The sequence below is a fragment of the Rhamphochromis longiceps genome, linkage group LG9 (assembly GCF_057381845.1).
Source record: "Rhamphochromis longiceps isolate RC_006_pf linkage group LG9, R_longiceps_female_GT1.1, whole genome shotgun sequence".
Taxonomy (NCBI): Eukaryota; Metazoa; Chordata; class Actinopteri; order Cichliformes; family Cichlidae; genus Rhamphochromis; species Rhamphochromis longiceps.
The window spans coordinates 33,013,059-33,040,865 of record NC_140565.1 but is presented as its reverse complement, the minus strand read 5'-3'; the positions used below and the strand labels follow the sequence as shown (position 1 = coordinate 33,040,865).

General features: G+C 41.7%; 2 protein-coding genes across 7 annotated transcripts in view; both read right to left on the bottom strand.

Moving 5' to 3' along the window:
- LOC146662664 (uncharacterized) overlaps positions 1-27,789 on the bottom strand; it is a 36,417-nt gene extending 8,628 nt beyond the window's left edge. Inside the window, exons 1-5 of one of the 4 annotated variants that reach the window (XM_085417492.1) lie at positions 27,670-27,789; positions 9,662-9,956; positions 9,534-9,626; positions 5,238-7,687; positions 3,717-5,205 (exon numbers count right to left, since the gene is read on the bottom strand). In XM_085417492.1, coding sequence (XP_085273618.1) covers positions 6,448-7,687; positions 9,534-9,626; positions 9,662-9,921 — 1,593 coding nt within the window. In that variant the 5' untranslated portion in view covers positions 9,922-9,956; positions 27,670-27,789 and the 3' untranslated portion in view covers positions 3,717-5,205; positions 5,238-6,447. Of the gene's footprint in view, positions 1-3,716; positions 5,206-5,237; positions 7,824-7,896; positions 8,934-8,954; positions 9,056-9,259; positions 9,462-9,533; positions 9,627-9,661; positions 9,957-27,669 lie in introns of those variants that run through there. The other 3 variants (XM_085417490.1, XM_085417491.1, XR_014913138.1) reach the window with 3 other exon arrangements.
- LOC146662663 (uncharacterized) lies at positions 22,695-27,807 on the bottom strand. 3 transcript variants are annotated; one of them, XM_085417481.1, is made up of 3 exons: positions 26,786-27,632; positions 26,609-26,668; positions 22,695-26,535 (listed from the first exon to the last, which is right to left on the bottom strand). In XM_085417481.1, exon 3 carries the CDS (start codon positions 26,498-26,500, stop codon positions 25,076-25,078), a length of 1,425 nt encoding a protein of 474 aa, XP_085273607.1. In that variant the 5' UTR covers positions 26,501-26,535; positions 26,609-26,668; positions 26,786-27,632; the 3' UTR covers positions 22,695-25,075. The 3 variants fall into 3 exon arrangements, with proteins under 3 accessions (XP_085273607.1, XP_085273606.1, XP_085273608.1); XM_085417480.1 differs by lacking the exons at positions 26,609-26,668; positions 26,786-27,632 and adding an exon at positions 27,670-27,807; XM_085417482.1 differs by having other exon boundaries at positions 26,609-27,632.

Genomic DNA, 27,807 nt, shown 5'->3' with positions numbered 1-27,807 from the left:
CAGCTCTAATGCTTATCCTACAAAATCAATCTCTCACTCTCCCTCTCTGTCTTTCACTCACTCACACAGACACACACCACCACTGTCAACTTTGCTAAATTACTAATGAAAAACATTGACCAGGCAGCTGTGATTGAGCAGCAATGTCCATCCAACTCTTTTCATGGTTGTTGTAGTCGTGATAACTTTGTGAGGCCACATTGAAAAGCCTCGGATATGGAAGCGTAGAGCTGCCACCCAGGCAAAAGAAAAGTGAAAAGTATATTGTTCTAACAATATACCTTTCACGTTTTTTAACAATATAATATCACATTATTACAATATACAGAATTATCACATTCGTACAATATAAATATTATATAGACTACATCGCAGCTCCAGTCACGCTTCCATCACAGTCTTTCTCGTCTTTTCCCAGAGTAACAGCCAAACAGGAGGATCTATTGGCTAGCACTGCTTCGCCTTGCACGCGTTCTTATTTTAAACTTAATCTGGAATTCATTGCAAACTGTTTGTGCGGGATATGAATGACAAGATTTTGTTTTTCTACAAGAGTTAGTAAAAAACATCTCCAGTGTGATCAAATCTTCTTGCCAAACATCCGCAGCTTTGCAGTGTATACAGCACTATAATGACCAGACCTGATTCTTTTGAAAACCATACATCTTTCCACAGGTCTCAACTTCATCAGACATCACCTAGACACAAAGCTGGATGATGCCAGCGCAAACAGCAGCCTAACCGACTAAGATGATAGATCCATGGGGTCAGGAAAGCCAGATGCAGGGCTGGAGCGGTACCTTTCATGTCCATTCACTGGAGGTGTGGATCTATTGCATGGCGTTCCTCACATCAAGAAGCTGTCAATCAAAGGCAATACAGCTCTTCCTGCATCTGGAGCTTGTGAAGGACTTCTCAGTCATGCAGGACTCCTGTTCACTGCTAAACAGTCACAGCTTCACAGAAAGAACCTTGAGAGCAAACTGCTGCTGAAGCTTAACCATCACCTCACTGAGTGAAGAAATGGCACATTTTTGCTAAATATGCAGAAATAGATGCACACCCATACAATTTATGATGAACTGAGCTGGCTTGTATGTACATGAGGAAGATGTCTCGTTCTGTTTTCTCTGAGGTTGCTGTGCCATTTGGAGCAAAAATGAATATAAAGTTTACAGCAAATCTTGTCACTGGAAATTGTTTGCACTGTTTATATATTTATATTATTTACTGTAGGTATTGGTGAAAAAAGCTTGTTTGAAAAATGTTGTGAAAATCTGGAAATTAGAATTGTTGTGCTTTATTTTGTTGATCTTTTTACATATATTCCTTTTGGAAATACTAAAATTTGTATATTTATTTATTTTTGTTTGTCTGATAGCATTTATAAAATAAATCGGACATTTCAAACAGTTACTCGCTACTTGAGTAGTCTTTTCACCAAGTACTTTACTCTTACTCGAGTAACTTTTTTGAAGACTACTTTTCACTTTTACTTGAGTAATAATATTTCAAAGTCATGCTACTCTTACTTGAGTACAATTTTTGGATACTTGACCCACCTCTGTAACCGGGGCATGATCAGAAATGACAATTGGATCATATTTACAGTCTGTAATAGCACTCAGTAAGTAGGGGCCAACCAGAAAAAAAATCTATCCTAGAAAATGACTTATGCACATTAGAGTAAAATGAATACTCCCTTCTAGTGGGATACTTAAATCTCCAAGGGTCTACAAGTTTATGTGGCTCTACGAACGACTGAATTGTTTGCACAGATTTAGATGGTCTTGTTAGGATGCCTGGGTCGTTGACCCAGGGTTTTTGAGTTTATTATTTATTATTTCTAGTCTTTGGTTTCTTTGAGTTCTGTCTTATGGTTTATGTCTCTGTCTTCTCTAGTTGCTCTGTCTCCCCTGTCTGCTATATCCCCGTGTCCAGTCAGTGTCTGTGTCTGCCCTGGTCCCACGTCTCTGTTCCCTCTGTTGTAGTGCTTGCATGTGAGTCTGTGTCTTTTGTTCAGTCTGTGTTATGGGTTTCCTGTTTTACTTTGAAAGTCCATGTCTGATGTTACTGTGTCTGGTTTTGCTTCCCCTTGTCTCGTTAGGCCTGATTTGCCCCAGCTGTGCTTCCCTCCTGTTACCCATTCCCTGATTGCTCCCTCTGTGTATTTGAGCCCTGTGTTTGTGTTGCGATCTACCGTTTACCTAGCTGTGTGTTCTGTCAGTCCTCTGGTGTAAGTTTATTTTGATTTTTTCCAGTTATGTTATATTTGAGTTTAACATTAAAGCTGTTTTGAGTTCACATCTGTCTCCGGAGTCTGCACCTTGGGTCCTTTTCCTGCCTGCACACAGCCGTCACATAACAGGTCTTAGTAAAGATTGGGAAGAGCGATCCCAAACAGAATCCATTACCAGGTTGTAATCCCCAGACATAACCAGATGATAACTATCCAGATTGGGAATGGAGCTTAGCATTAGCGCTCAGCCTGAGCTGGAGGTTTAAGGGTCGAGGGTCTGCGAGCCAGAGGGGTCTGCTCAGCCAGAGCTGGAGGTTTGAGCTCCGGGGGTCTGCGTGCCGGATGGGCTGCTTAGCCCAGGCTAGAGGTTTAAGGGCCGAGGGTCTGTGCGCCAGAGAGCGCCATTCAGCCCAATCTGGGGGTTTGAGCTACATGGGTCTGCACACTAGAGGTGCCCGCTCAACCTGAGGTGGAAGTTTGAGCGCAGAGGATCTGCGCACCGGATGGTCCCGCTCTGCCTGAGTCGGAGGTTTGAGCACCGGGGGTCTGCAAGCTGTCCATACCTACCACACCTGCACACCCGCTTCCTCATCCAGCACCGACTGCACCGCTGCTTCCGAGTCCAGCAGCGAAACACCAGCCATCAGCCAAGACCAATAATCATTGGCCACTTTCCAGGCCAACAGCTAAGGAGCTGTTGAGAGCCACCGGAGCCGTTATGTTATCACTGCCACAGGACCCAGGGCAGGCCGGTTGATCTGTAACACCACTGTCACTGGACCCGGGGCAGGCTGCCTGAGCCGCAATGCTGCCGCCACTGGTCTCATCGCAGGCCGCCTAGACTGTTTTGGTGCCACTGAACCCATGGGAGGCTGCCTAAACGGTCTTGCCGGATTTGCCACCAACCAAGTTGGCCACAAGAACTTGGCTTGTTGGACTGTGTGCCGCTGCTGCTGGAGGTGCAGCCGGGTTTTTTAATTGTTTGGACTAAGGCTCTGATATTGTTTTGAGTCCTTCGTCATGGAAACCCCCCCCAGCAGGCACCTTCAGGCCTGCTGGGGGGGGTTCATTCATTATGCAAATGTACTCTTTATAAGATTGGAGAAACCTGCAGTCAGCTGAGACTGAAGAAGTCTCTGGGATGAGTGACGAAACGTTTGTCCCACTGAAAACGCTACGTCCAGATGAACAGAATCAACTTCTGGGATTTCCTTACCTGGATGATTGAGCATGCATCAAGATATTACCCACAATTACTTAGGTACACGAGAACAAAGGGACAGCAAGTCAGTTTTATCATAAATGACACACATTTATGACTTACAATAAAAATATTTTTATTGCAACATAAAAAAAATGTAGGTTTGTCTCTTCATGGAGCAAAACACACTCACATCCTGTAAGAAAACACAGACCACTGAAAACTTTACACATGGGTAAGAAAATATTTAGTTTTCCACATACTGCCCGTTTAAAAATGACACAAATTTATCAATTTACCTTTTTTTTTACTGTAACATTAAAAATTGCAGGAGGGGTTGTGTCTTTGTGGAGCAAAACAGACTCACACAATATTGTAAGACAATAGAGCCCATTTAAAACACATTTCATGTGAGTTACAATAGAAGTGGCGCAGCACTGACACTGATAATTACCTCACGATGAATAGCCAAATAAACCAGGGGTCCCCAATCCCAGTCCACGAGGGCCGGTGTCCCTGCAGGGTTTAGAGGTGTCCTTGATCCGTCATAGATGATTTAAAAATGTTAAATTATCCCCTTCAACATGTCTTGACGTTGTCCAGAGGCCTGGTAATGAAGTAATCATGTGATTCAGGTGTGTTGACCCAGAGTGAGATCTAAAACCTGCAGGGACACCGGCCCTCGTGGACTGGGATTGGGGACTCCTGAAATAAACAGTAACAGGTCTGACAGTTTGACCCAGAAGGTGAACTCTTCTGACATTTTGTTTTTCTTGTGATCAGATGATGGGAGTAATTTTTTCTCTGTATGCTGTTTGTGGACACAGCCAGTGAAGTTTAACTTGCTAAACTTGGAACAAGTTGAATTGTGAAGCCTGATCTCAAGCTTTTTAAGTTTGACGCAGCATCCAGAAGAACTTTTGTTCAGACCCCTGTTTCTCCCACTGTGTTCAAATGAACCCTGTCAGGGTAATGTCTAGGGCTGCCACGATTAGTCGACTAGTCACGATTACGTCGACTATCAAAATCGCCAATGACTAATTTAATAGTCAAGGCGTCGTTTGAAGCTTTGTAAGATCCCAAAAGACGCAGGAATAAGTAGTAGGATTTAAGCGTGTAATAACGGACTGAAACAGAAGATGGCAGCACTGCATGAAGAAGGATGACAGCTGCCATTAAACACCGAAGAAGAAGAAGCTGTGTCCCAGAATTCATTGCACAGCTCAGTTTCCAACAATGGCGGCAGCTAGTCAGTTTTATTCTTATCATTCTTTCTGGGTCACAAAGTAAATGTTTAACATATTTTCAGGCGAGAATGTAGCTGTGTAAACTTCAAATATCTGCTCAGTTTATCAAGACACCAAATTTTTTCAAAAGTGCTCCGACGTTTTCGGAGACTTCGATAGCTAGCCGGGGTTACAGGCTCCCTGGAGCCGGTGAGAACACCGGACTCCCGGCAAATGGTTTCCAAACCCACCGCCATCTTTCGCTACTCAGGTTAAACATGATATATAAGTCACTTAGATAACTTAAAAATGTTACTGTTCTGCTTTTTTTCAGTATTTTATTTGTTCCTGAGTAAATCGGTTTGGCTGAGATTAAAGTTATAGTTTTTACACAGCTGAAAAAACGTCAAGCAGACAGCTGATTATCAGAAATGTGAGATGCTCGAGAATATACTCCGGTGTCCTGTTATATTTTAGATAGCAAGGAGTAGGGATTTGGTATCGTTTAGGTTTTATCCGATACCGGTGCCAAACTGGTACTTTTGAAACGGTGCCGGTGCCTAACTGGTACTTTTGAAACGGTGCCGGTGCTTAAAGAATGGAGAACACAAAATTGGTCCAAAAACCTCTCATGTTCAGCTGTTTTTTTGTAAAAAGATAACAATGTTAGTCTTTTCTGCAGCTATGGGGCATATATGGCAACACTCTTGGCTGGAAGCAGTGCTTAATCAATGGAAAAAACAAACTTTCTCCAAAAACCTCATGTTTAACTGTTTTCCAATCTTTCTTTGGTCATTTTAGCCTTTTTGGCCAGGGTGAAGGGAGTATCTGCCATCAAACAAGAAGACAGCCGCAAATAGATATGATGCTGTTTGCTAGTTCACCTTACATGCATTAATGTAATAACGTGTTTAGCCTACTCAACGTAAATTACACACGAACAACATTAAGCTACTCACGCAGAGAAGAACGGCTGCTGCTGCATCATCATTTCTGCTACACTGGCAGGGCTAGGGGCCAGGACTCCCCTCTTCGGGTTTTTGGGGGATGTTGCTAACTCCGGGTCCGATAACAGGCACCACACCCGCAGTAGATGTGCTCGGTGTGAGGTCTCGCAGCAAGCTATCAAATACGGCGCATTTTTCGGCTTTAAAAAACACCGTTATGCGTCGCCAGGTGTTTCATCGGATTCGAGGTGTTACCTCCTTTGACAGTATCAAAGTATCACCTTAAAGCACTTGTTGCAGGCTGCTGAGTTTGCATATTTTGCTGTGAAGTACAGCCAGACTTTTCACCGCTTTGCCTTGGGCATTTTTAATCTGTAGCTCTGCTCCAAAAGAACGTACGTACCTGGACCCGCCTACTATCCTCAGAAACGTAAAATGATTGGCTAGAATCTAAAGTGTATGACATCTCAGGAAAATAAAAGCACCGAAATAAAGCACCGAAATGTGCGCTTCTTTTCGGTCTGGTTACTACCGTTTATGTCAGAACTGGTGCCGTCATGGCACCGGATACAGGTACCCATCCCTAGCAAGGAGTTTATTAAACTTCACCGAAACAATCTGCACATTTCATTAAAATTTAATAAACTATCACCTTGTCTCTATTCTTAGTTAGCACAGACCTTAAACACTTAAAGCTGTAAGCTCATGATAGTTATATAAGAGCAGATGCATGCTGTACATTTTACGTCCAATGGATGCATGATCTGATTAGTCGACTAATTGCAAAAATAATCGGTGACTAGTCGACTATCAAAATAATCATTTGTGGCAGCCCTAGTAATGTCCCATTGGTCTTCCACTTTTCTCAGAGGAGGACACTTTGTGGGTTTTCTGATGCCTCAATAGATTTGTTTTATGGATGAAAGACTTTCCACAGTGACCACATACAAATGATTTAACTCCAGAGTGGGTGAGCTGATGTGATTTTAAGCTAGTCATGTGAGTAAAAGCCTTTCCACACTGACCACATACAAATTGTTTAGCACCAGAGTGGATCAGCTGATGTGATTTTAAGCCAGTCATGTGAGTAAAAGCCTTTCCACATTGACCACATTTAAATGATGTAACTCCAGAGTGGTTGAGCTGATGTGATTTTAAGCCAGTCATGTGAGTAAAAGCCTTTCCACATTGACCACATTTAAATGATTTAACTCCAGAGTGGGTGAGCTGATGTGATTTTAAGCCAGTCATGTGAGTAAAAGCCTTTCCACACTGACCACATACAAATTGTTTAGCACCAGAGTGGATGAGCTGATGTGCTTTTAACCTTTCGATCTCAATATAAGCCTTTCCACAGTCACCACATACAAATTGTTTAGTACCAGAGTGGATAAGCTGATGTGATTTCAAGGCAGCAATGTGAGTAAAAGACTTTCCACACTGCTCACAGCTGAAGGGTTTATCTCCACTGTGGATGAGCTGATGTCTTTTTAAGTTACTAACGTAAGCAAAAGCCTTTCCACACTGATCACAGGTGAGAGGTTTATCTCCACTGTGGATGAGCTGATGTACTTTTAAATTGCCTATCTGAGTAAAAGACTTTCCACACAGATCACAACTGAATGGTTTATCTCCACTGTGGATAAGCTGATGTGTTTTTAAATTGCCCATCTGAGTACAAGACTTTCCACACAGATCACACCTGAATGGTTTATCTCCACTGTGGATGAGCTGATGTGTTTTTAATCTACCAATCTCAGTAAAAGCCTTTCCACACTGATCACAGGTGAAAGGTTTAACTTCACTGTGGACGCCCTGATGTCTCTCTAAGTGATCTCTATCCTGAAAAGACTTTCCACACTGATCACATCTGAATGGTTTCACACCGGTGTGGATCAGCTGATGTCTTTTTAAGTTGCTACTGTGAGTAAAAGACATCCCACACAGATCACAGTTGAAAGCTTTAAATTTCGTGTGGATCAGCTGATGTGATTTTAAGTTGCATCTCTGAGTAAAGGTCTTTCCACACTGGTCACAGCTCAAGCTTCTCTCCTCCCCGTTGGCGCGCTTGCGTCTTCTGGGCTGCTTCATAGCAGGAAAAGTCTTTTCCACAGGGATCGCCGCTGGCTCATCTTTACTTGCTGGTGCTGGATGTTTTTGGTTGATGTCATCCATGTGCTGAGGTTTGGGCCTGCTTTCACTTCTTTCTCCTGTAATGACAAAGAACCCAAACAGTGACATCAGGTCTATATCTTCAGCTCATCCACAAGTGCCCCCTCTTACCTCACAAAGATAAACAGTTTCACCATCTGCCAAACGTCTCAGGTGCCTGGGGACGCTATGCTGTGGTAAATATTTGAAGTGAGCTCATTTTGGGGATAAAAGTAGTAAAAGTTCAACTTGTGAATAAAAAGTTTTTTAGTTTTTACTTTGTTCAAATTTGAAGAACATCACACTTACAATGTGCAGTTCAGGTTGTATGTGTGAGAGCTGTACAACCAAATCCACACTGGCTCAGATTTGCCTCTGATTAACCACGAGGGTGTCACAGTTATCAAAGTCTGCAGACACTGTCAGCTGCAATCAACACCTTTTATTATAATGCACAGGTGAGTTATAATGCATCTCCACTAGAAGATGGTCCCCTGTTATCTACTTTTTCACAGGCAAGCGTGGGTGAGAGTCTACAGCTTTCCACCCCCCAAGGACACGTAGTCTAATGCCTTTATTTTTCATGGCCATGTCCACTTAATACTACACTATACGGTTATATGGCATTTTAGTTCATATACAGCATAGAATTGAGGCACTTCAAATATTTTCATCTCAACACCTCCTCCCTGGAGATAAGGAGTCTCACTATCTGCCTAATGTCTCATGGTGCCTGGGAGTGTCAGTCCAACTCACTCACAATACCCATCTGTGTGTGGAATAACCTGTGAAATACTTATTTGATGTTTTCCTATGTGTAGAACAAAGTCGCACAAAATGTACTATAGATATTACTAAAGTGATATTGTCAAAACATATGATCAACACATAAAATAAAGAAATGTCCATCACAAGAGTTAGCAGCTTACACAAGAACAGAAAGAATATGAAAGAGAAGTGGAAAAGGAAAACAGAGGATTATTAACGAGGTCATGATCACTCCACAGACATCACCTTCATATGAAGGGAAACAGAGAGTTTAACTCAAATGATAAAACATTAATGTACTGAGGCAGACAAACAGAGAGGCTAAACAGAAGGCAGAAATCAAACCAAAGTGAGCTAAGAGAGAGAGAGACCCTGTAGAAAATGATGAAGTTAAGCAACCAGTGTAGTTATAACTGACTTACTCTGGATCTCCTCTCAGACTCAGGAGGGGGCGAGCGGGCCGGCTTTGTAGTTGGAGTCGGACCAGCAGAGACAATTGCTCTTTTAGCCTCGCTCACATGTTCTGTAAAGATTAAATTACTTAAATCATCACGTGGTTTACAAAAACACATTGTTAATCTCAGCAAATAAGTGCGCATCCAGAAATAACTGTTTTATCTCGTTTGACATGGAAACTTAAAATTACAAAGACACACTGAACGCACCTTCCTACCAGCTGTAACCTAACAGGAGAACGTACGTTCGTCTTCGCAGCTGCAATACATACCTCACAAAAAGCCGTTCATCAATTAGATTTAACACGACGCTTCTCCACAATACTTTGATGCGGGTTCTTCAAAAAGTGCCCATTTTTAAAACGGCGGAAAGACACAGCAAAGAGCACAGTACGCACACTCCTCCTTCCTCTTCGTCTGCTGCCCTGCTTCTTCTTCTTCTTCTTCTTCTTCAGTTTTATTGGCGGTTTGCAAACAATAAAATGGTGCGTTACCGCCACCAACTGGTATGGAGTGTCGACCCTCAAGCCCTACCCAAATGTTTACTCTTTTAAGCTACTGATGTGAGCAAAAGACTGTCCACACTGATCACAGCTGAATGGTTTCACACTGGTGTGGATCAGCTGATGTGATTTCAAGCTACCAATCTGTGGCTGCGCTGATGTCTTTTTAACCTATCAATCCGAGTAAAAGACTTTCCACACTGATCACAGTTGAAAGCTTTAAATCCAGTGTGGGCGAGCTGATGTCTCTTTAAATGACCTTTCAGAGTAAAGGTCTTCCCACACTGATCACAGCTCAAGCTTCTCTCCTCCCCGTTGGCGCGCTTGCGTCTTCTGGGCTGCTTCATAGCAGGAAAAGTCTTTTCCACAGGGATCGCCGCTGGCTCATCTTTACTTGCTGGTGCTGGATGTTTTTGGTTGATGTCATCCATGTGCTCAGGTTTGGGCCTGCTTTCACTTCTTTCTCCTGTAATGACAAAGAACCCAAACAGTGACATCAGGTCTATATCTTCAGCTCATCCACAAGTGCCCCCTCTTACCTCACAAAGCTGGTCCATGAAAATATTGTCAGGCATAAACCGGTCCGTGGTGCAAAAAAGGTTGGGGACCGCTGGTCTACAGCTTTCTACCCCCCAAGGACACGTAGTCTAATGTCTTTATTTTTCAGGGCCATGTCCACTTAATACTACACTATTCGGTTATATGGCATTTTAGTTCATATACAGCATAGAATTGAGGCACTTCAAATATTTTCATCTCAACACCTCCTCCCTGGAGATAAGGAGGAGTCTCACTATCTGCCTAATGTCTCATGATGCCTGGGAGTGTCAGTCCAACTCACTCACAATACCCATCTGTGTGTGGAATAACCTGTGAAATACATATTTGATGTTTTCCTATGTGTAAAACAAAGCCACACAAAATGTACTATAGATATTACTAAAGTCATATTGTCAAAACATATGATCAACACATAAAATAAAGAAATGTCCATCACAAGAGTTAGCAGCTTACACAAGAAAAGACGTCAGAAAGAATATGAAAGAAGAGAAGTGGAAAAAGAAAACGGAGCATTTTTAATGAGGTCATGCTGAGCCTCTTGTCGCGATTGTTTTATGTTGGGCTGAGAACAAACAACCAATACTCAGATCAGGTCCAGTACACAACAATTATGTATTAAGCACATATGTGGGAGACGTGCACGATACCACCCTCAGTGTAATCCGGGAGATCTTAAAGAGGAAGCACAAGCACTTCTTTATTTAAAGGGTTGTACACGCCCCCTTGAACTTTCCCACATTTTGTCACATTACAGCCACAAACATGAATTCATTTTATTTTTATTCCACGTGAAAGACGAACATCAGGTGGTGTACACGTAAGAAGTGTAATGAAAATCAAACATGATTCCACACATTTTTTTACAAATAAATAACTGAAAAGTGGGGAGTGCGTAATTATTCAGCCCCCTGAGTCAATACGTTGTAATGATAATAATGGATTGCATTTATATAGCGCTTTTCAAGGCACCCGAAGCGCTTTACAATTCCACTATTCATTCACTTTCACATTCACACACTGGTGGAGGCAAGCAGGTTGCAGCCACAGCTGCCCTGGGGCAGACTGACAGAAGCGAGGCTGCTATACCGCGCCATCGGCCCCTCTGGCCGGTAGGGTAAAGTGTCTTGCCCAAGGACACGACGACCAGGACAGAGAGATCGAACCGGTGACCTTCTGGTTACAGATGCGCTTCCCAACCGCTGAGCCATGGTCACCCCACCTTTGTAGAACCACCTTTTTCTGCAATTACAGCTGCCAGTCTTTTAGGGTATGTCTCTACCAGCTTTGCACATCTAGAGACTGAAATTTTTCCCCATTCTTCTTTGCAAAACAGCTCCAGCTCAGTCAGATTACATAGACAGGGTTTGTGAACAGCAGTTTTCAGATCTTGCCACAGATTCTCGATTCGATTTAGACACCAGACAGGTCAGAGATAAAATTATTGAAAATTTAAAGCAGGCTTAGGCTACAAAAAGATTTCCCAGGCCTTGAACATCCCACGGAGCACTGTTGAAGCGAACAGTGGGGCTGAATAAATACGGACGTCCCACTTTTCAGTTATTTATTTACAAGCAAAACACTGAGTATAAGCCATCTAATTTATCTTGTAATTTAGCAAGGTTCAATTTATCCTCTTCAATTAGTGTCAATTTGAGAGATTGATTTTTCTTCCTCTAATCTTTTCGATTTCACATTAAGGCTGCCAACCTTCCTTAAATATTTGTCAATTTCAAATTTTAATAATTCCCAGTTATTTGCAAACTTTAATTTTTCTCGAGCTATAGATCAATAGTTTGAGATCAGTTCTTTAAGATCCTTTTTCACATCATCTTTCTCTAAAAAAGAGCTGTTGAGTTTCCAATATGTAGATTTAACAACAGAAGATTTAGGGGAAGTTAAATTTATTTTAATACGGCTTTATGATCTGTTGCTGGCGAAGGCCACCTACATCTATGCTATCGCTATCAAAACTTTCCAAAACTAACCAAAAGGTTGCACTAAGTAAACGTTTTGGAATGAGGATATTTGAATCTCCAAATGTCTATGAGTTTAAGGCGTACTATAACAGCTTTCAATGTAGTAGTAATTCTTTTTTTTTAACACTTGTAGTTTTCCAATTATCATACATAGCATTCCTATTATTTTACAGAAAACCACAAAACAACAATCCCACAGATCATAAAGACAGATAATACCAAGACGGGAAAAGGGAAACAAAAAACAAAACAAACAAACAAACAAAAAAACAAACAAAAAGCACAGCAACAACAGCAAAAAAAAAAAAAGAAAGGGGGGAGGGGGGTGCACCTCTCTATTGTTTTTACAGGACTGTTCTAGGGCAAACAAAAACACTGAAGATTCCAGTTCCAGACCGGATAAATTGTTGACGTATGTTAACAGAGGGTTCCACGTTGTGTGGAATTTGCCGATGGATCCGTTCAGAGTACATCTGATTTTTTCCAGTTTGACATTTTGCATAACATCCGTTATCCAGCGGTGGTGTGATGGAGCAGTAGTAGACTTCCATTTAAATAAAATCAGGCGTCTCGCTAATAATGACAAAAACGCAATGACCCTCTGTAAATGGGCAGGGGGAACAGAAGTCACAATACCAGAGAAACAACCAAAAACTGTCACCAAGGGGGAGGCGAGATGTTATAGGCATAGGCTTTAGAGATGACTTCAAAAAATGATGACCAGAAAGGAGCAATTTTCGGACAGGACCAAAACATATGAAGGGAAGTAGCTGGAGTCTGTTTGCATCTATCACACGATGGGTCTATGTCTATGTTCGGAAATATTTTTGCTAGTTTAACTTTTGAAAAATGTAACCTGTGTAACACTTTGAATTGTATTAGGGAGTGTCTTGAACATATAGAAGACGAATGGACCCTGGTAAGAGCCATATCTCACTCTTTGTCAGACAGCTGGGCACTGTCGTGGAAAATTTAACAATAACCTGCAACACACCCAGCGAGCTTGATTTGAAGTGGGTTTAATAAACACATTGTGATGTGGAGAGAGCATCCCAGTGAAACACCGGGACCATCTCCGGATTGTGGCCACCGCCCACACAGACAATGAACATTCCACAACCTCACATGTTGGCCCCTCTCACAGGGGGCTATAACTCCTCCCTCACAGAGAGAATTATGACCTTGTTTTCTGCTTAGCCTTCACCTAAGAATTTACATCCCTGATAAGCAGAAGGAGTCTCACTATCTGTTTAATGTCTCCCATTACATTGGCCTCACTGTGTTAACTTTCCACATGCATGTAAACTAGTGACAGGAGTGCTCTTACTATAGTAAAGTGAGAAAGTGATATTACTATAACTAATGTGATATGATTAAATGTGTGATTAATACATGAGAAAAGAAATCTGCCACCACAGCACCCAAATCATTCTCCCACTGTTCTCGAATGTATGAAATAGACAGGTTATATGTCTTAGTTACATCAAGCGGCTCTCTCATAAGAACCCGTTGTTAAGATAAGGAAGTTTTTAGGTGTGTGATATATTTCCCACTTTATCATTAAATCTCCCAATTTATTAACTGTTTCTGTAAAAGACCCTCTTCCCCAGTGTTATTAGGGATTGAGGCACACATGTCTCACCAAACATCACACACTCCTTTGTGCCATTTGCTTTGCCCTGTCCAGATGTTTGCCATCAGGGACAGTGAATGTCCGAACCTGTAGGCAAATGAATAGCACAAACATATACTAACACTGATGTTAGTGCTTCTCGAGTTTTAAAGTAAAACCCAAAAGTAGCCATGAGTTTCCACACAGCCAACACTTCTGAGCTACATTTTGCAACAGAATTATAGATCTTTCCTCTCTGTCTATGCAGCGTACTGTACTCTTTACTATTGTAGGGCCATCAGCCCGTTTAAAAGGTGTGAACCCTCTCCAAGGCATTTACAATTATCTTTACTGTGCCCACATCAGTGATTGGGGAAACCAAAACAACCACAACTCTGGAAGAACGACTTCCTTCTTTAGTGCTTCCAGCATTTTTGAGGCCGATCAAAACCCCTCAATGAAATGGGATAAACCAAAAATCCAATCTTTACGGTGTCAAATGTGTAAAAATTGAGTACACATGTCAAAAGAACTCACGACTGTTACTATTGTTAAATTCTCCCAATTCTTTCGATCTTTGGGCTGAAGGACGGACAATACTCGGTGTACAAATGCTCAATCAACAATCTTTTATTACATACAATTGAACACTTTACGAGCTTAAACCATCCAGATGGGGAGACATGCATGAAGAGGGTCACAGCAAATCTCAAACTGGTGGAGGGTTACTCAAACTCTTATAGCCTCTAGTGGCCCGCACCTAGTCGTAAAAACCTAAACATTCACATTCTTTCTAACTCCTAGCGAGCCTGACTTATGGCCTTGGCTCCCTATTTTGTCTGCCTTCAACAACGGTGGGGGTGTAGTCTCCCGTGGAATGTGCTCTCTGTCTCCTCCACTATGAGAAAAAGCAAGGTCCTGACTCTCTGAAAACAGCATTTCTTATAACTCAGCAGTATAATGCATCATAAACAATATCATTCATTCACACTGAATCAGCAGTCTAACGTAATACAAATCAGTTTAATAACTGTAATAGTTTTCACCTAATTCAGGAGAATACTACAAACTAAAACTACATAATGATTTCACAATCTTTAATCAGGGGTATAACATGGCATAAGATCATATTATAATCCCACACTATGTTTACTCAGACAATGAGGGCCTAATGCACTTACGCATCAGGAACTGACATGCTAGATAATCAGTCTACCTACCCTACAAAATCTACACAAGTTGCTGTAAAACTTGCATGCTATAATTACTCCAATCACTTTTACTCATGCTCAGGACTCTAACAGAGTTTGTGATGTTCGGAGAATCATGTAAATGCATATCATTTATAAAATGATTATTAACGTCACAACAACGACCTCCGTAACTTAAAAACACACTAAGCTTTCCAGGGAAAGTGATTGGCTGTTTTAAGCAGGTGTGATAAGCATTCATTCGCTGATCCCTCTTGGGTGCCACAGAGTCTCACTCTGCAGTTGCTGAGTTGGAGCTCAGCACGCTCTTGTTGGAGGAGGGGGCTCTTTTCAGCCCTCACCCTCTCGTTCCAACGCAGCTTTATGGTTATTGCTGTGGTTCTGGAATCTTCTCATGATGACTAGTAGGGCCCCAAACCCCATGACCTTTGACCTTAACCACTGCCTGGGCTGTCAGCTCTGTTATGAATGGTCCCTGTTCTTGCTGGGTCTCTGAAGACTTCTGATCAGCACGCAGACTCAGTCAGGAGATTCCACCCTTGGGATGATTTCTTCCAGCAATACTCTGGCTGCTGCACCTGTATCTCTTCACTAGGAGGAAAAACTTCTAACCATTTAGAAAACACGTCAACCATCATCATAATAATAATAATAATGAATTGCATTTATATAGCACTTTTCGAGACCCTCAAAGCGCTTTACAATTCCACTATTCATTCACTCTCACATTCACACACTGGTGGAGGCAGCTACAGTCATGGGCAGACTGACAGAAGCCAGGCTTCAAACCACATTTTCCTTTCAGTTCAGTGAAGTTTACTTATAGATCATCAAAACCTTATCTGAACATGGACTTAACCCCCCTGTAGAGGTTTAATACCTGTACATGAACGGTTAATCCCACAAATCACAGTAAAAAGCCATGGACAAAAACACCATGAAAAAACTCATGGAAAACATAGAAAACATTGTTTAAACCTAGAATCCCTCCGTTTGACACGTGGTCTCTCCCATGAGTCAACTCATCAGAACTAGGAGAATAACAAAAAGGAAAAGGTTAGTTACACAAATTCTCAGACAACATCAGGGCTCCTCCTCCGGAGTAATTTTGCTTCAGCCCTGTTAAAGACTAAAATCAGCATTAATGTCATGTCAAGTGGGTCTAACTCTTGGCTCTGCCTGGAGCCTGCATCCACACCACAATTACCTAGAAACCAAAATTGGTGAGTAAATACAAACTTCACACTTACGAACAACTGTAGGTTATGAGAGTAATAAGGCATCCAACACAGACAAAAGTGTGTCATATGCAGTTTATTTCCCCAAATCATTAAAACACTACTGTTACCATAATTTGCTCAAACCATGGATCATCCCATGTGTTTAATTAAGTTACTGGTTACAGTAGTTTTATCTTAAGTAATGTCACTCACTTGTTTTCACACTTTGAGCTCAACACCTTAAAATGAATAACGATATGATAATGAGTAATCACTGCACAATCTGCTTCATTTCACTCATGTCTGCCTGCGTGACGCCAGAACCCTTAGAGAGGGAAAAAAAACATTAGCCAGTGGTGTTTCCTCGCAGGTCGGGCCTGGATCAACAGATTCCAGAGGTGTTGCTGTAAATCATGTGGTCAACCCTCCTTGTCTGTGAAAGGAGTGATACCGATTTTAACACAGTATGTGTTTCACATTGAATACACATTTTTCTCCTGTAGCATTTAACATTTTCCAACAATACAGTGTGTTACTGTAACCAACAAGCAGCCAGGAAAACACAGTTTTCTCCACACAAAATCAGTAACACAGAAAAGTAGCAGCTTAACCTTCCTGCCTTCTTGGGACCTTTTTGTGCCACTGCTATGTGTTAAATGGCTGCCATTTCCACTGTGTTCAGTGGAATATAACCAAACTTGCCACAGGATAGTTTTTACCTGTCAATGTTAATATTCCAGTGTGAATTCCTTAAATCAGCCTAAAATGGCTGAGCAGCAGAAATCCCCACACCCATCACCCTGGGGACCATTTTCTGCCCATTGACTTCCATTATAAACGCTATTTTTCAACCCCAAATTATCATCATATGATTTTATTTTTTCTTCTTTTCTTGGATGTCAATGAAGACTCAGGGCCTTGAAGTTTTAATTTTTAAATTGCAAAAAAAATGCAAAAAAAATAATGGCAGGTCAAAATGTATGTTGGTGCCAATCTTTGGTCCATCTAAAGGCCTACTTATAATGACAATCACATATTACTTCAACTGGTTTTTTGTGGAAATATTTAGTTTCGTTTTTTGGTTTTTGGGGCTTATAACACAGGGCGCTCATGTAATAACACTGGGATTTGAAGGGTTAAAACAATGAAAATATAATTAAAACTTTACATGAATATTTCAGGGAGAAGTAGTTTTACAAGGTTGGCTAATTTAAAGTGGAATAAAATATGGATATATGGTCTTTTTATGGCGTGGCTGAGAATGGTCCCTAGGGTGATGGGTGTGAGTTTTTTAAAGGATGGCAGGAGGGTTAAGGGTTAAGTCTGTAAGGCCCACACACACTCATGTGAACCTACAGTCTCCCCTCCTCTGGTCTCTGTCATCCTCCTGCTCCTGCAAAAACAAGCAAACAAAAGCACATACATCCACCCTTTTTCACTGTTTGGGTGGGTTAGGCATTAGCAGTGACTAATGCTAAAATAGTTAACGTCTTCACAATTTCAAGTCAGTCACACTTAGTCCACATCATCAGTCCAGCCACAGTCCAATCACATGCATTCATCCAGTCACATGCAATCGTACCAATCATTGCTGATAGTAGAAAACCGCGCATGAATTTAAATATCCACTGACAGCAATATTTCATCATTCCAAAAATAAAAACTATTCTTATTGCTTTTGAAATGGATTGAATCGCTACAATCCTTTTAAAACAGAGGACTTACTATCTAATATGGTCAGCGTCCTATGTAGGTGAATTTTCTCAGAAGCCCATTGTAATCTAGAGAAGCTCACCTTATATTTGCTCTCAATTAAAGTATTTTATAACACTTTTACTCCCGATCTTGCAGGCCTGCTTTTACATCATCAACACACAAAATATCACCCCCAGAGGGATGATACCTGGCAGGTTTTTTCCCCCTAAGTGCACCGTTACAAACAAAACATATTAGGCCTTGTTCAGGACATGTCTAAATATATATAAAAAATAAACCTGTGTTTCTCTTACAAAAAGAAAACAACCCTAACCTATCTGGCAAAATCAGCCTGGTACTAAAACAAACAAACAAACAAACAAAAAAACCAAATCTACCAGAAATCACAGGAAAGGTTTTGCTTTCTGGTGACACAACATGCTGTAGGGATTAAAATCTGCCATGCAGTGCTGCAGTCACTGCTTCTGTTCATGTTCCCCACATCATATTTACGCCTTTAGACGAAGAAGAACACCCACTAGAATACCCAAACTGAGTTTCTAGGAACCTGCACCCAATAATTGCAGCAGTAAGGAAGCGAGGCTTTCCCTGTTGGTCCGCTTGAAAATCCTCCCAAATCAAAACAGCTCACCGTTGCAGATCCTTTTCAGTGCCTCTCTTGGTTCTTTTAAAAATTCCTGCATGTGTGAGTCGCTGAAGCACAGTTCGCAGTTCCCCCATGTACTTGAGGAACACGAGACTTTTTCAGATAAATAAAGGCAAATATTGCAAACTACACAAAAGGCAGCCGCTAAAGCGTTTAAGTTTCAAAATAGGACAAACAAAACAGACTAAATTGTCAATTCCACTTAGAAACAAAATATTAATTCTATAAATAAATCTTAGTTGGTTTTACAGAAGAACAGACAAAATTGACTAACTTTTGTCAATATCAAATAAACTGAGAACTAAAAGGAAATTCTCAATCTCTCCTTGTTGTATAGATTAGCTTTTCAAACAGTTTTAACAGTTACTTTAGTCTGACAAAAGCCGAATGACGAATTAGTGATTCTCTGTGCAACTTAATTTGGATTGGCTGTTCTTTTTTTTTTAAGAGTCCAAGATAGATGAGGCCTATCGCAATAGTTTAATTTTTCTATTGAGAAAAAGTTATTTCGCAATACATTTAGTTATTGTTCTATCGCCCAGCTCTAATGCTTATCCTACAAAATCAATCTCTCACTCTCCCTCTCTGTCTTTCACTCACTCACACAGACACACACCACCACTGTCAACTTTGCTAAATTACTAATGAAAAACATTGACCAGGCAGCTGTGATTGAGCAGCAATGTCCATCCAACTCTTTTCATGGTTGTTGTAGTCGTGATAACTTTGTGAGGCCACATTGAAAAGCCTCGGATATGGAAGCGTAGAGCTGCCACCCAGGCAAAAGAAAAGTGAAAAGTATATTGTTCTAACAATATACCTTTCACGTTTTTTAACAATATAATATCACATTATTACAATATACAGAATTATCACATTCGTACAATATAAATATTATATAGACTACATCGCAGCTCCAGTCACGCTTCCATCACAGTCTTTCTCGTCTTTTCCCAGAGTAACAGCCAAACAGGAGGATCTATTGGCTAGCACTGCTTCGCCTTGCACGCGTTCTTATTTTAAACTTAATCTGGAATTCATTGCAAACTGTTTGTGCGGGATATGAATGACAAGATTTTGTTTTTCTACAAGAGTTAGTAAAAAACATCTCCAGTGTGATCAAATCTTCTTGCCAAACATCCGCAGCTTTGCAGTGTATACAGCACTATAATGACCAGACCTGATTCTTTTGAAAACCATACATCTTTCCACAGGTCTCAACTTCATCAGACATCACCTAGACACAAAGCTGGATGATGCCAGCGCAAACAGCAGCCTAACCGACTAAGATGATAGATCCATGGGGTCAGGAAAGCCAGATGCAGGGCTGGAGCGGTACCTTTCATGTCCATTCACTGGAGGTGTGGATCTATTGCATGGCGTTCCTCACATCAAGAAGCTGTCAATCAAAGGCAATACAGCTCTTCCTGCATCTGGAGCTTGTGAAGGACTTCTCAGTCATGCAGGACTCCTGTTCACTGCTAAACAGTCACAGCTTCACAGAAAGAACCTTGAGAGCAAACTGCTGCTGAAGCTTAACCATCACCTCACTGAGTGAAGAAATGGCACATTTTTGCTAAATATGCAGAAATAGATGCACACCCATACAATTTATGATGAACTGAGCTGGCTTGTATGTACATGAGGAAGATGTCTCGTTCTGTTTTCTCTGAGGTTGCTGTGCCATTTGGAGCAAAAATGAATATAAAGTTTACAGCAAATCTTGTCACTGGAAATTGTTTGCACTGTTTATATATTTATATTATTTACTGTAGGTATTGGTGAAAAAAGCTTGTTTGAAAAATGTTGTGAAAATCTGGAAATTAGAATTGTTGTGCTTTATTTTGTTGATCTTTTTACATATATTCCTTTTGGAAATACTAAAATTTGTATATTTATTTATTTTTGTTTGTCTGATAGCATTTATAAAATAAATCGGACATTTCAAACAGTTACTCGCTACTTGAGTAGTCTTTTCACCAAGTACTTTACTCTTACTCGAGTAACTTTTTTGAAGACTACTTTTCACTTTTACTTGAGTAATAATATTTCAAAGTCATGCTACTCTTACTTGAGTACAATTTTTGGATACTTGACCCACCTCTGTAACCGGGGCATGATCAGAAATGACAATTGGATCATATTTACAGTCTGTAATAGCACTCAGTAAGTAGGGGCCAACCAGAAAAAAAATCTATCCTAGAAAATGACTTATGCACATTAGAGTAAAATGAATACTCCCTTCTAGTGGGATACTTAAATCTCCAAGGGTCTACAAGTTTATGTGGCTCTACGAACGACTGAATTGTTTGCACAGATTTAGATGGTCTTGTTAGGATGCCTGGGTCGTTGACCCAGGGTTTTTGAGTTTATTATTTATTATTTCTAGTCTTTGGTTTCTTTGAGTTCTGTCTTATGGTTTATGTCTCTGTCTTCTCTAGTTGCTCTGTCTCCCCTGTCTGCTATATCCCCGTGTCCAGTCAGTGTCTGTGTCTGCCCTGGTCCCACGTCTCTGTTCCCTCTGTTGTAGTGCTTGCATGTGAGTCTGTGTCTTTTGTTCAGTCTGTGTTATGGGTTTCCTGTTTTACTTTGAAAGTCCATGTCTGATGTTACTGTGTCTGGTTTTGCTTCCCCTTGTCTCGTTAGGCCTGATTTGCCCCAGCTGTGCTTCCCTCCTGTTACCCATTCCCTGATTGCTCCCTCTGTGTATTTGAGCCCTGTGTTTGTGTTGCGATCTACCGTTTACCTAGCTGTGTGTTCTGTCAGTCCTCTGGTGTAAGTTTATTTTGATTTTTTCCAGTTATGTTATATTTGAGTTTAACATTAAAGCTGTTTTGAGTTCACATCTGTCTCCGGAGTCTGCACCTTGGGTCCTTTTCCTGCCTGCACACAGCCGTCACATAACAGGTCTTAGTAAAGATTGGGAAGAGCGATCCCAAACAGAATCCATTACCAGGTTGTAATCCCCAGACATAACCAGATGATAACTATCCAGATTGGGAATGGAGCTTAGCATTAGCGCTCAGCCTGAGCTGGAGGTTTAAGGGTCGAGGGTCTGCGAGCCAGAGGGGTCTGCTCAGCCAGAGCTGGAGGTTTGAGCTCCGGGGGTCTGCGTGCCGGATGGGCTGCTTAGCCCAGGCTAGAGGTTTAAGGGCCGAGGGTCTGTGCGCCAGAGAGCGCCATTCAGCCCAATCTGGGGGTTTGAGCTACATGGGTCTGCACACTAGAGGTGCCCGCTCAACCTGAGGTGGAAGTTTGAGCGCAGAGGATCTGCGCACCGGATGGTCCCGCTCTGCCTGAGTCGGAGGTTTGAGCACCGGGGGTCTGCAAGCTGTCCATACCTACCACACCTGCACACCCGCTTCCTCATCCAGCACCGACTGCACCGCTGCTTCCGAGTCCAGCAGCGAAACACCAGCCATCAGCCAAGACCAATAATCATTGGCCACTTTCCAGGCCAACAGCTAAGGAGCTGTTGAGAGCCACCGGAGCCGTTATGTTATCACTGCCACAGGACCCAGGGCAGGCCGGTTGATCTGTAACACCACTGTCACTGGACCCGGGGCAGGCTGCCTGAGCCGCAATGCTGCCGCCACTGGTCTCATCGCAGGCCGCCTAGACTGTTTTGGTGCCACTGAACCCATGGGAGGCTGCCTAAACGGTCTTGCCGGATTTGCCACCAACCAAGTTGGCCACAAGAACTTGGCTTGTTGGACTGTGTGCCGCTGCTGCTGGAGGTGCAGCCGGGTTTTTTAATTGTTTGGACTAAGGCTCTGATATTGTTTTGAGTCCTTCGTCATGGAAACCCCCCCCCCCCCCCAGCAGGCACCTTCAGGCCTGCTGGGGGGGGTTCATTCATTATGCAAATGTACTCTTTATAAGATTGGAGAAACCTGCAGTCAGCTGAGACTGAAGAAGTCTCTGGGATGAGTGACGAAACGTTTGTCCCACTGAAAACGCTACGTCCAGATGAACAGAATCAACTTCTGGGATTTCCTTACCTGGATGATTGAGCATGCATCAAGATATTACCCACAATTACTTAGGTACACGAGAACAAAGGGACAGCAAGTCAGTTTTATCATAAATGACACACATTTATGACTTACAATAAAAATATTTTTATTGCAACATAAAAAAAATGTAGGTTTGTCTCTTCATGGAGCAAAACACACTCACATCCTGTAAGAAAACACAGACCACTGAAAACTTTACACATGGGTAAGAAAATATTTAGTTTTCCACATACTGCCCGTTTAAAAATGACACAAATTTATCAATTTACCTTTTTTTTTACTGTAACATTAAAAATTGCAGGAGGGGTTGTGTCTTTGTGGAGCAAAACAGACTCACACAATATTGTAAGACAATAGAGCCCATTTAAAACACATTTCATGTGAGTTACAATAGAAGTGGCGCAGCACTGACACTGATAATTACCTCACGATGAATAGCCAAATAAACCAGGGGTCCCCAATCCCAGTCCACGAGGGCCGGTGTCCCTGCAGGGTTTAGAGGTGTCCTTGATCCGTCATAGATGATTTAAAAATGTTAAATTATCCCCTTCAACATGTCTTGACGTTGTCCAGAGGCCTGGTAATGAAGTAATCATGTGATTCAGGTGTGTTGACCCAGAGTGAGATCTAAAACCTGCAGGGACACCGGCCCTCGTGGACTGGGATTGGGGACTCCTGAAATAAACAGTAACAGGTCTGACAGTTTGACCCAGAAGGTGAACTCTTCTGACATTTTGTTTTTCTTGTGATCAGATGATGGGAGTAATTTTTTCTCTGTATGCTGTTTGTGGACACAGCCAGTGAAGTTTAACTTGCTAAACTTGGAACAAGTTGAATTGTGAAGCCTGATCTCAAGCTTTTTAAGTTTGACGCAGCATCCAGAAGAACTTTTGTTCAAACCCCTGTTTCTCCCACTGTGTTCAACATATGTGTTAACATATTTTCAGGCGAGAATGTAGGTGTGTAAACTTCAAATATCTGCTCAGTTTATCAAGACACCAAATTTTTTCAAAAGTGCTCCGACGTTTTCGGAGACTTCGATAGCTAGCCGGGGTTACAGGCTCCCTGGAGCCGGTGAGAACACCGGACTCCCGGCAAATGGTTTCCAAACCCACCGCCATCTTTCGCTACTCAGGTTAAACATGATATATAAGTCACTTAGATAACTTAAAAATGTTACTGTTCTGCTTTTTTTCAGTATTTTATTTGTTCCTGAGTAAATCGGTTTGGCTGAGATTAAAGTTATAGTTTTTACACAGCTGAAAAAACGTCAAGCAGACAGCTGATTATCAGAAATGTGAGATGCTCGAGAATATACTCCGGTGTCCTGTTATATTTTAGATAGCAAGGAGTAGGGATTTGGTATCGTTTAGGTTTTATCCGATACCGGTGCCAAACTGGTACTTTTGAAACGGTGCCGGTGCCTAAACGGTGTTCAAACCGGTGCTTAAAGAATGGAGAACACAAAATTGGTCCAAAAACCTCTCATGTTCAGCTGTTTTTTTGTAAAAAGATAACAATGTTAGTCTTTTCTGCAGCTATGGGGCATATATGGCATCACTCTTGGCTGGAAGCAGTGCTTAATCAATGGAAAAAACACAAACTTTCTCCAAAAACCTCTCATGTTTAACTGTTTTCCAATCTTTCTTTGGTCATTTTAGCCTTTTTGGCCAGGGTGAAGGGAGTATCTGCCATCAAACAAGAAGACAGCCGCAAATAGATATGATGCTGTTTGCTAGTTCACCTTACATGCATTAATGTAATAACGTGTTTAGCCTACTCAACGTAAATTACACACGAACAACATTAAGCTACTCACGCAGAGAAGAACGGCTGCTGCTGCATCATAATTTCTGCTACACTGGCAGGGCTAGGGGCCAGGACTCCCCTCTTCGGGTTTTTGGGGGATGTTGCTAACTCCGGGTCCGATAACAGGCACCACACCCGCAGTAGATGTGCTCGGTGTGAGGTCTCGCAGCAAGCTATCAAATACGGCGCATTTTTCGGCTTTAAAAAACACCGTTATGCGTCGCCAGGTGTTTCATCGGATTCGAGGTGTTACCTCCTTTGACAGTATCAAAGTATCACCTTAAAGCACTTGTTGCAGGCTGCTGAGTTTGCATATTTTGCTGTGAAGTACAGCCAGACTTTTCACCGCTTTGCCTTGGGCATTTTTAATCTGTAGCTCTGCTCCAAAAGAACGTACGTACTATCCTCGGAAACGTAAAATGATTGGCTAGAATCTAAAGTGTATGACATCTCAGGAAAATAAAAGCACCGAAATAAAGCACCGAAATGTGCGCTTCTTTTCGGTCTGGTTACTACCGTTTATGTCAGAACTGGTGCCGTCATGGCACCGGATACAGGTACCCATCCCTAGCAAGGAGTTTATTAAACTTCACCGAAACAATCTGCACATTTCATTAAAATTTAATAAACTATCACCTTGTCTCTATTCTTAGTTAGCACAGACCTTAAACACTTAAAGCTGTAAGCTCATGATAGTTATATAAGAGCAGATGCATGCTGTACATTTTACGTCCAATGGATGCATGATCTGATTATTCGACTAATTGGGAAAATAATCGGTGACTAGTCGACTATCAAAATAATCATTTGTGGCAGCCCTAGTAATGTCCCATTGGTCTGCCACTTTTCTCAGAGGAGGACACTTTGTGGGTTTTCTGATGCCTCAATAGATTTGTTTTATGGATGAAAGACTTTCCACACTGACCACATACAAATGATTTAACTCCAGAGTGGGTGAGCTGATGTGATTTTAAGCCAGTCATGTGAGTAAAAGCCTTTCCACACTGACCACATACAAATTGTTTAGCACCAGAGTGGATGAGCTGATGTGATTTTAAGCCAGTCATGTGAGTAAAAGCCTTTCCACATTGACCACATTTAAATGATGTAACTCCAGAGTGGGTGAGCTGATGTGATTTTAAGCCAGTCATGTGAGTAAAAGCCTTTCCACACTGACCACATACAAATTGTTTAGTACCAGAGTGGATAAGCTGATGTGTTTTTAAGTGAGCTTTCTGAGTAAAAGACTTTCCACACTGCTCACAGCTGAAGGGTTTATCTCCACTGTGGATGAGCTGATGTGCTTTTAACCTTTCGATCTCAATATAAGCCTTTCCACAGTCACCACATACAAATTGTTTAGTACCAGAGTGGATAAGCTGATGTGATTTCAAGGCAGCAATGTGAGTAAAAGACTTTCCACACTGCTCACAGCTGAAGGGTTTATCTCCACTGTGGATGAGCTGATGTGTTTTTAAGTTACTAACGTAAGCAAAAGCCTTTCCACACTGATCACAGGTGAGAGGTTTATCTCCACTGTGGATGAGCTGATGTACTTTTAAATTGCCCATCTGAGTAAAAGACTTTCCACACAGATCACAACTGAATGGTTTCTCTCCACTGTGGATGAGCTGATGTGTTTTTAATCTACCAATCTCAGTAAAAGCCTTTCCACACTGATCACAGGTGAAAGGTTTAACTTCACTGTGGATGCCCTGATGTCTCTCTAAGTGATCTCTATCCTGAAAAGACTTTCCACACTGATCACAGCTGAATGGTTTCACACCGGTGTGGATCGGCTGATGTGTTTTTAAGCCACCAATCCGAGTAAAGGTCTTTCCACACTGATCACAGCTGAATGGTTTCACACCGGTGTGGATCAGCTGATGTGCTTTTAAGTTGGATCTCTGAGTAAAGGTCTTTCCACACTGATCACAGCTGAATGGTTTCACATCGGTGTGGATCAGCTGATGTCTTTTTAAGTTGCTACTGTGAGTAAAAGACATCCCACACAGATCACAGTTGAAAGCTTTAAATTTCGTGTGGACGAGCTGATGTGATTTTAAGTTGCATCTCTGAGTAAAGGTCTTCCCACACTGATCACAGCTCAAGCTTCTCTCCTCCCCGTTGGCGCGCTTGCGTCTTCTGGGCTGCTTCATAGCAGGAAAAGTCTTTTCCACAGGGATCGCCGCTGGCTCATCTTTACTTGCTGGTGCTGGATGTTTTTGGTTGATGTCATCCATGTGCTGAGGTTTGGGCCTGCTTTCACTTCTTTCTCCTGTAATGACAAAGAACCCAAACAGTGACATCAGGTCTATATCTTCAGCTCATCCACAAGTGCCCCCTCTTACCTCACAAAGATAAACAGTTTCACCATCTGCCAAACGTCTCAGGTGCCTGGGGACGCTATGCTGTGGTAAATATTTGAAGTGAGCTCATTTTGGGGATAAAAGTAGTAAAAGTTCAACTTGTGAATAAAAAGTTTTTTAGTTTTTACTTTGTTCAAATTTGAAGAACATCACACTTACAATGTGCAGTTCAGGTTGTATGTGTGAGAGCTGTACAACCAAATCCACACTGACTCAGATTTCCCTCTGATTAACCACGAGGGTGTCACAGTTATCAAAGTCTGCAGACACTGTCAGCTGCAATCAACACCTTTTATTATAATGCACAGGTGAGTTATAATGCATCTCCACTAGAAGATGGTCCCCTGTTATCTACTTTTTCACAGGCAAGCGTGGGTGAGAGTCTACAGCTTTCCACCCCCCAAGGACACGTAGTCTAATGCCTTTATTTTTCATGACCATGTCCACTTAATACTACACTATACGGTTATATGGCATTTTAGTTAATATACAGCATAGAATTGAGGCACATCAAATAATTTCATCTCAACACCTCCTCCCTGGAGATAAGGAGTCTCACTATCTGCCTAATGTCTCATGGTGCCTGGGAGTGTCAGTCCAACTCACTCACAATACCCATCTGTGTGTGGAATAACCTGTGAAATACTTATTTGATGTTTTCCTATATGTAGAACAAAGTCACACAAAATGTACTATAGATATTACTAAAGTCATATTGTCAAAACATATGATCAACACATAAAATAAAGAAATGTCCATCACAAGAGTTAGCAGCTTACACAAGAAAAGACGTCAGAAAGAATATGAAAGAAGAAACATGGAAAAGGAAAACAGCATTTTTAACGAAGTCATGATCACTCCACAGACATCACCTTCATATGAAGGGAAACAAAGAGTGTAACTCAAATGATAAAACATTAAGGTACTGAGGCAGACAAACAGAGGCTAAACAGAAGGCAGAAATCAAAACCAAAATGAGCTAAGAGAGAGACTCTGTAGAAAATGATAAAGTTAAGCAACCAGTGTAGTTATAACTGACTTACTCTGGATCTCCTCTCAGACTCAGGAGGGGGCGAGCGGGCCGGCTTTGTAGTTGGAGTCGGACCAGCAGAGACAATGAGCTCACTGACCTCCACTCCCCAAGTCAGTCACCACGAGGACAAGTTCTTTGTTTAGAGATG

Excerpts from the sequence above, each read along its gene's own strand:
- LOC146662663 (XM_085417480.1), bottom strand. The coding sequence starts at position 26,500 with ATGGATGACATCAACCAAAAACATCCAGCACCAGCAAGTAAAGATGAG.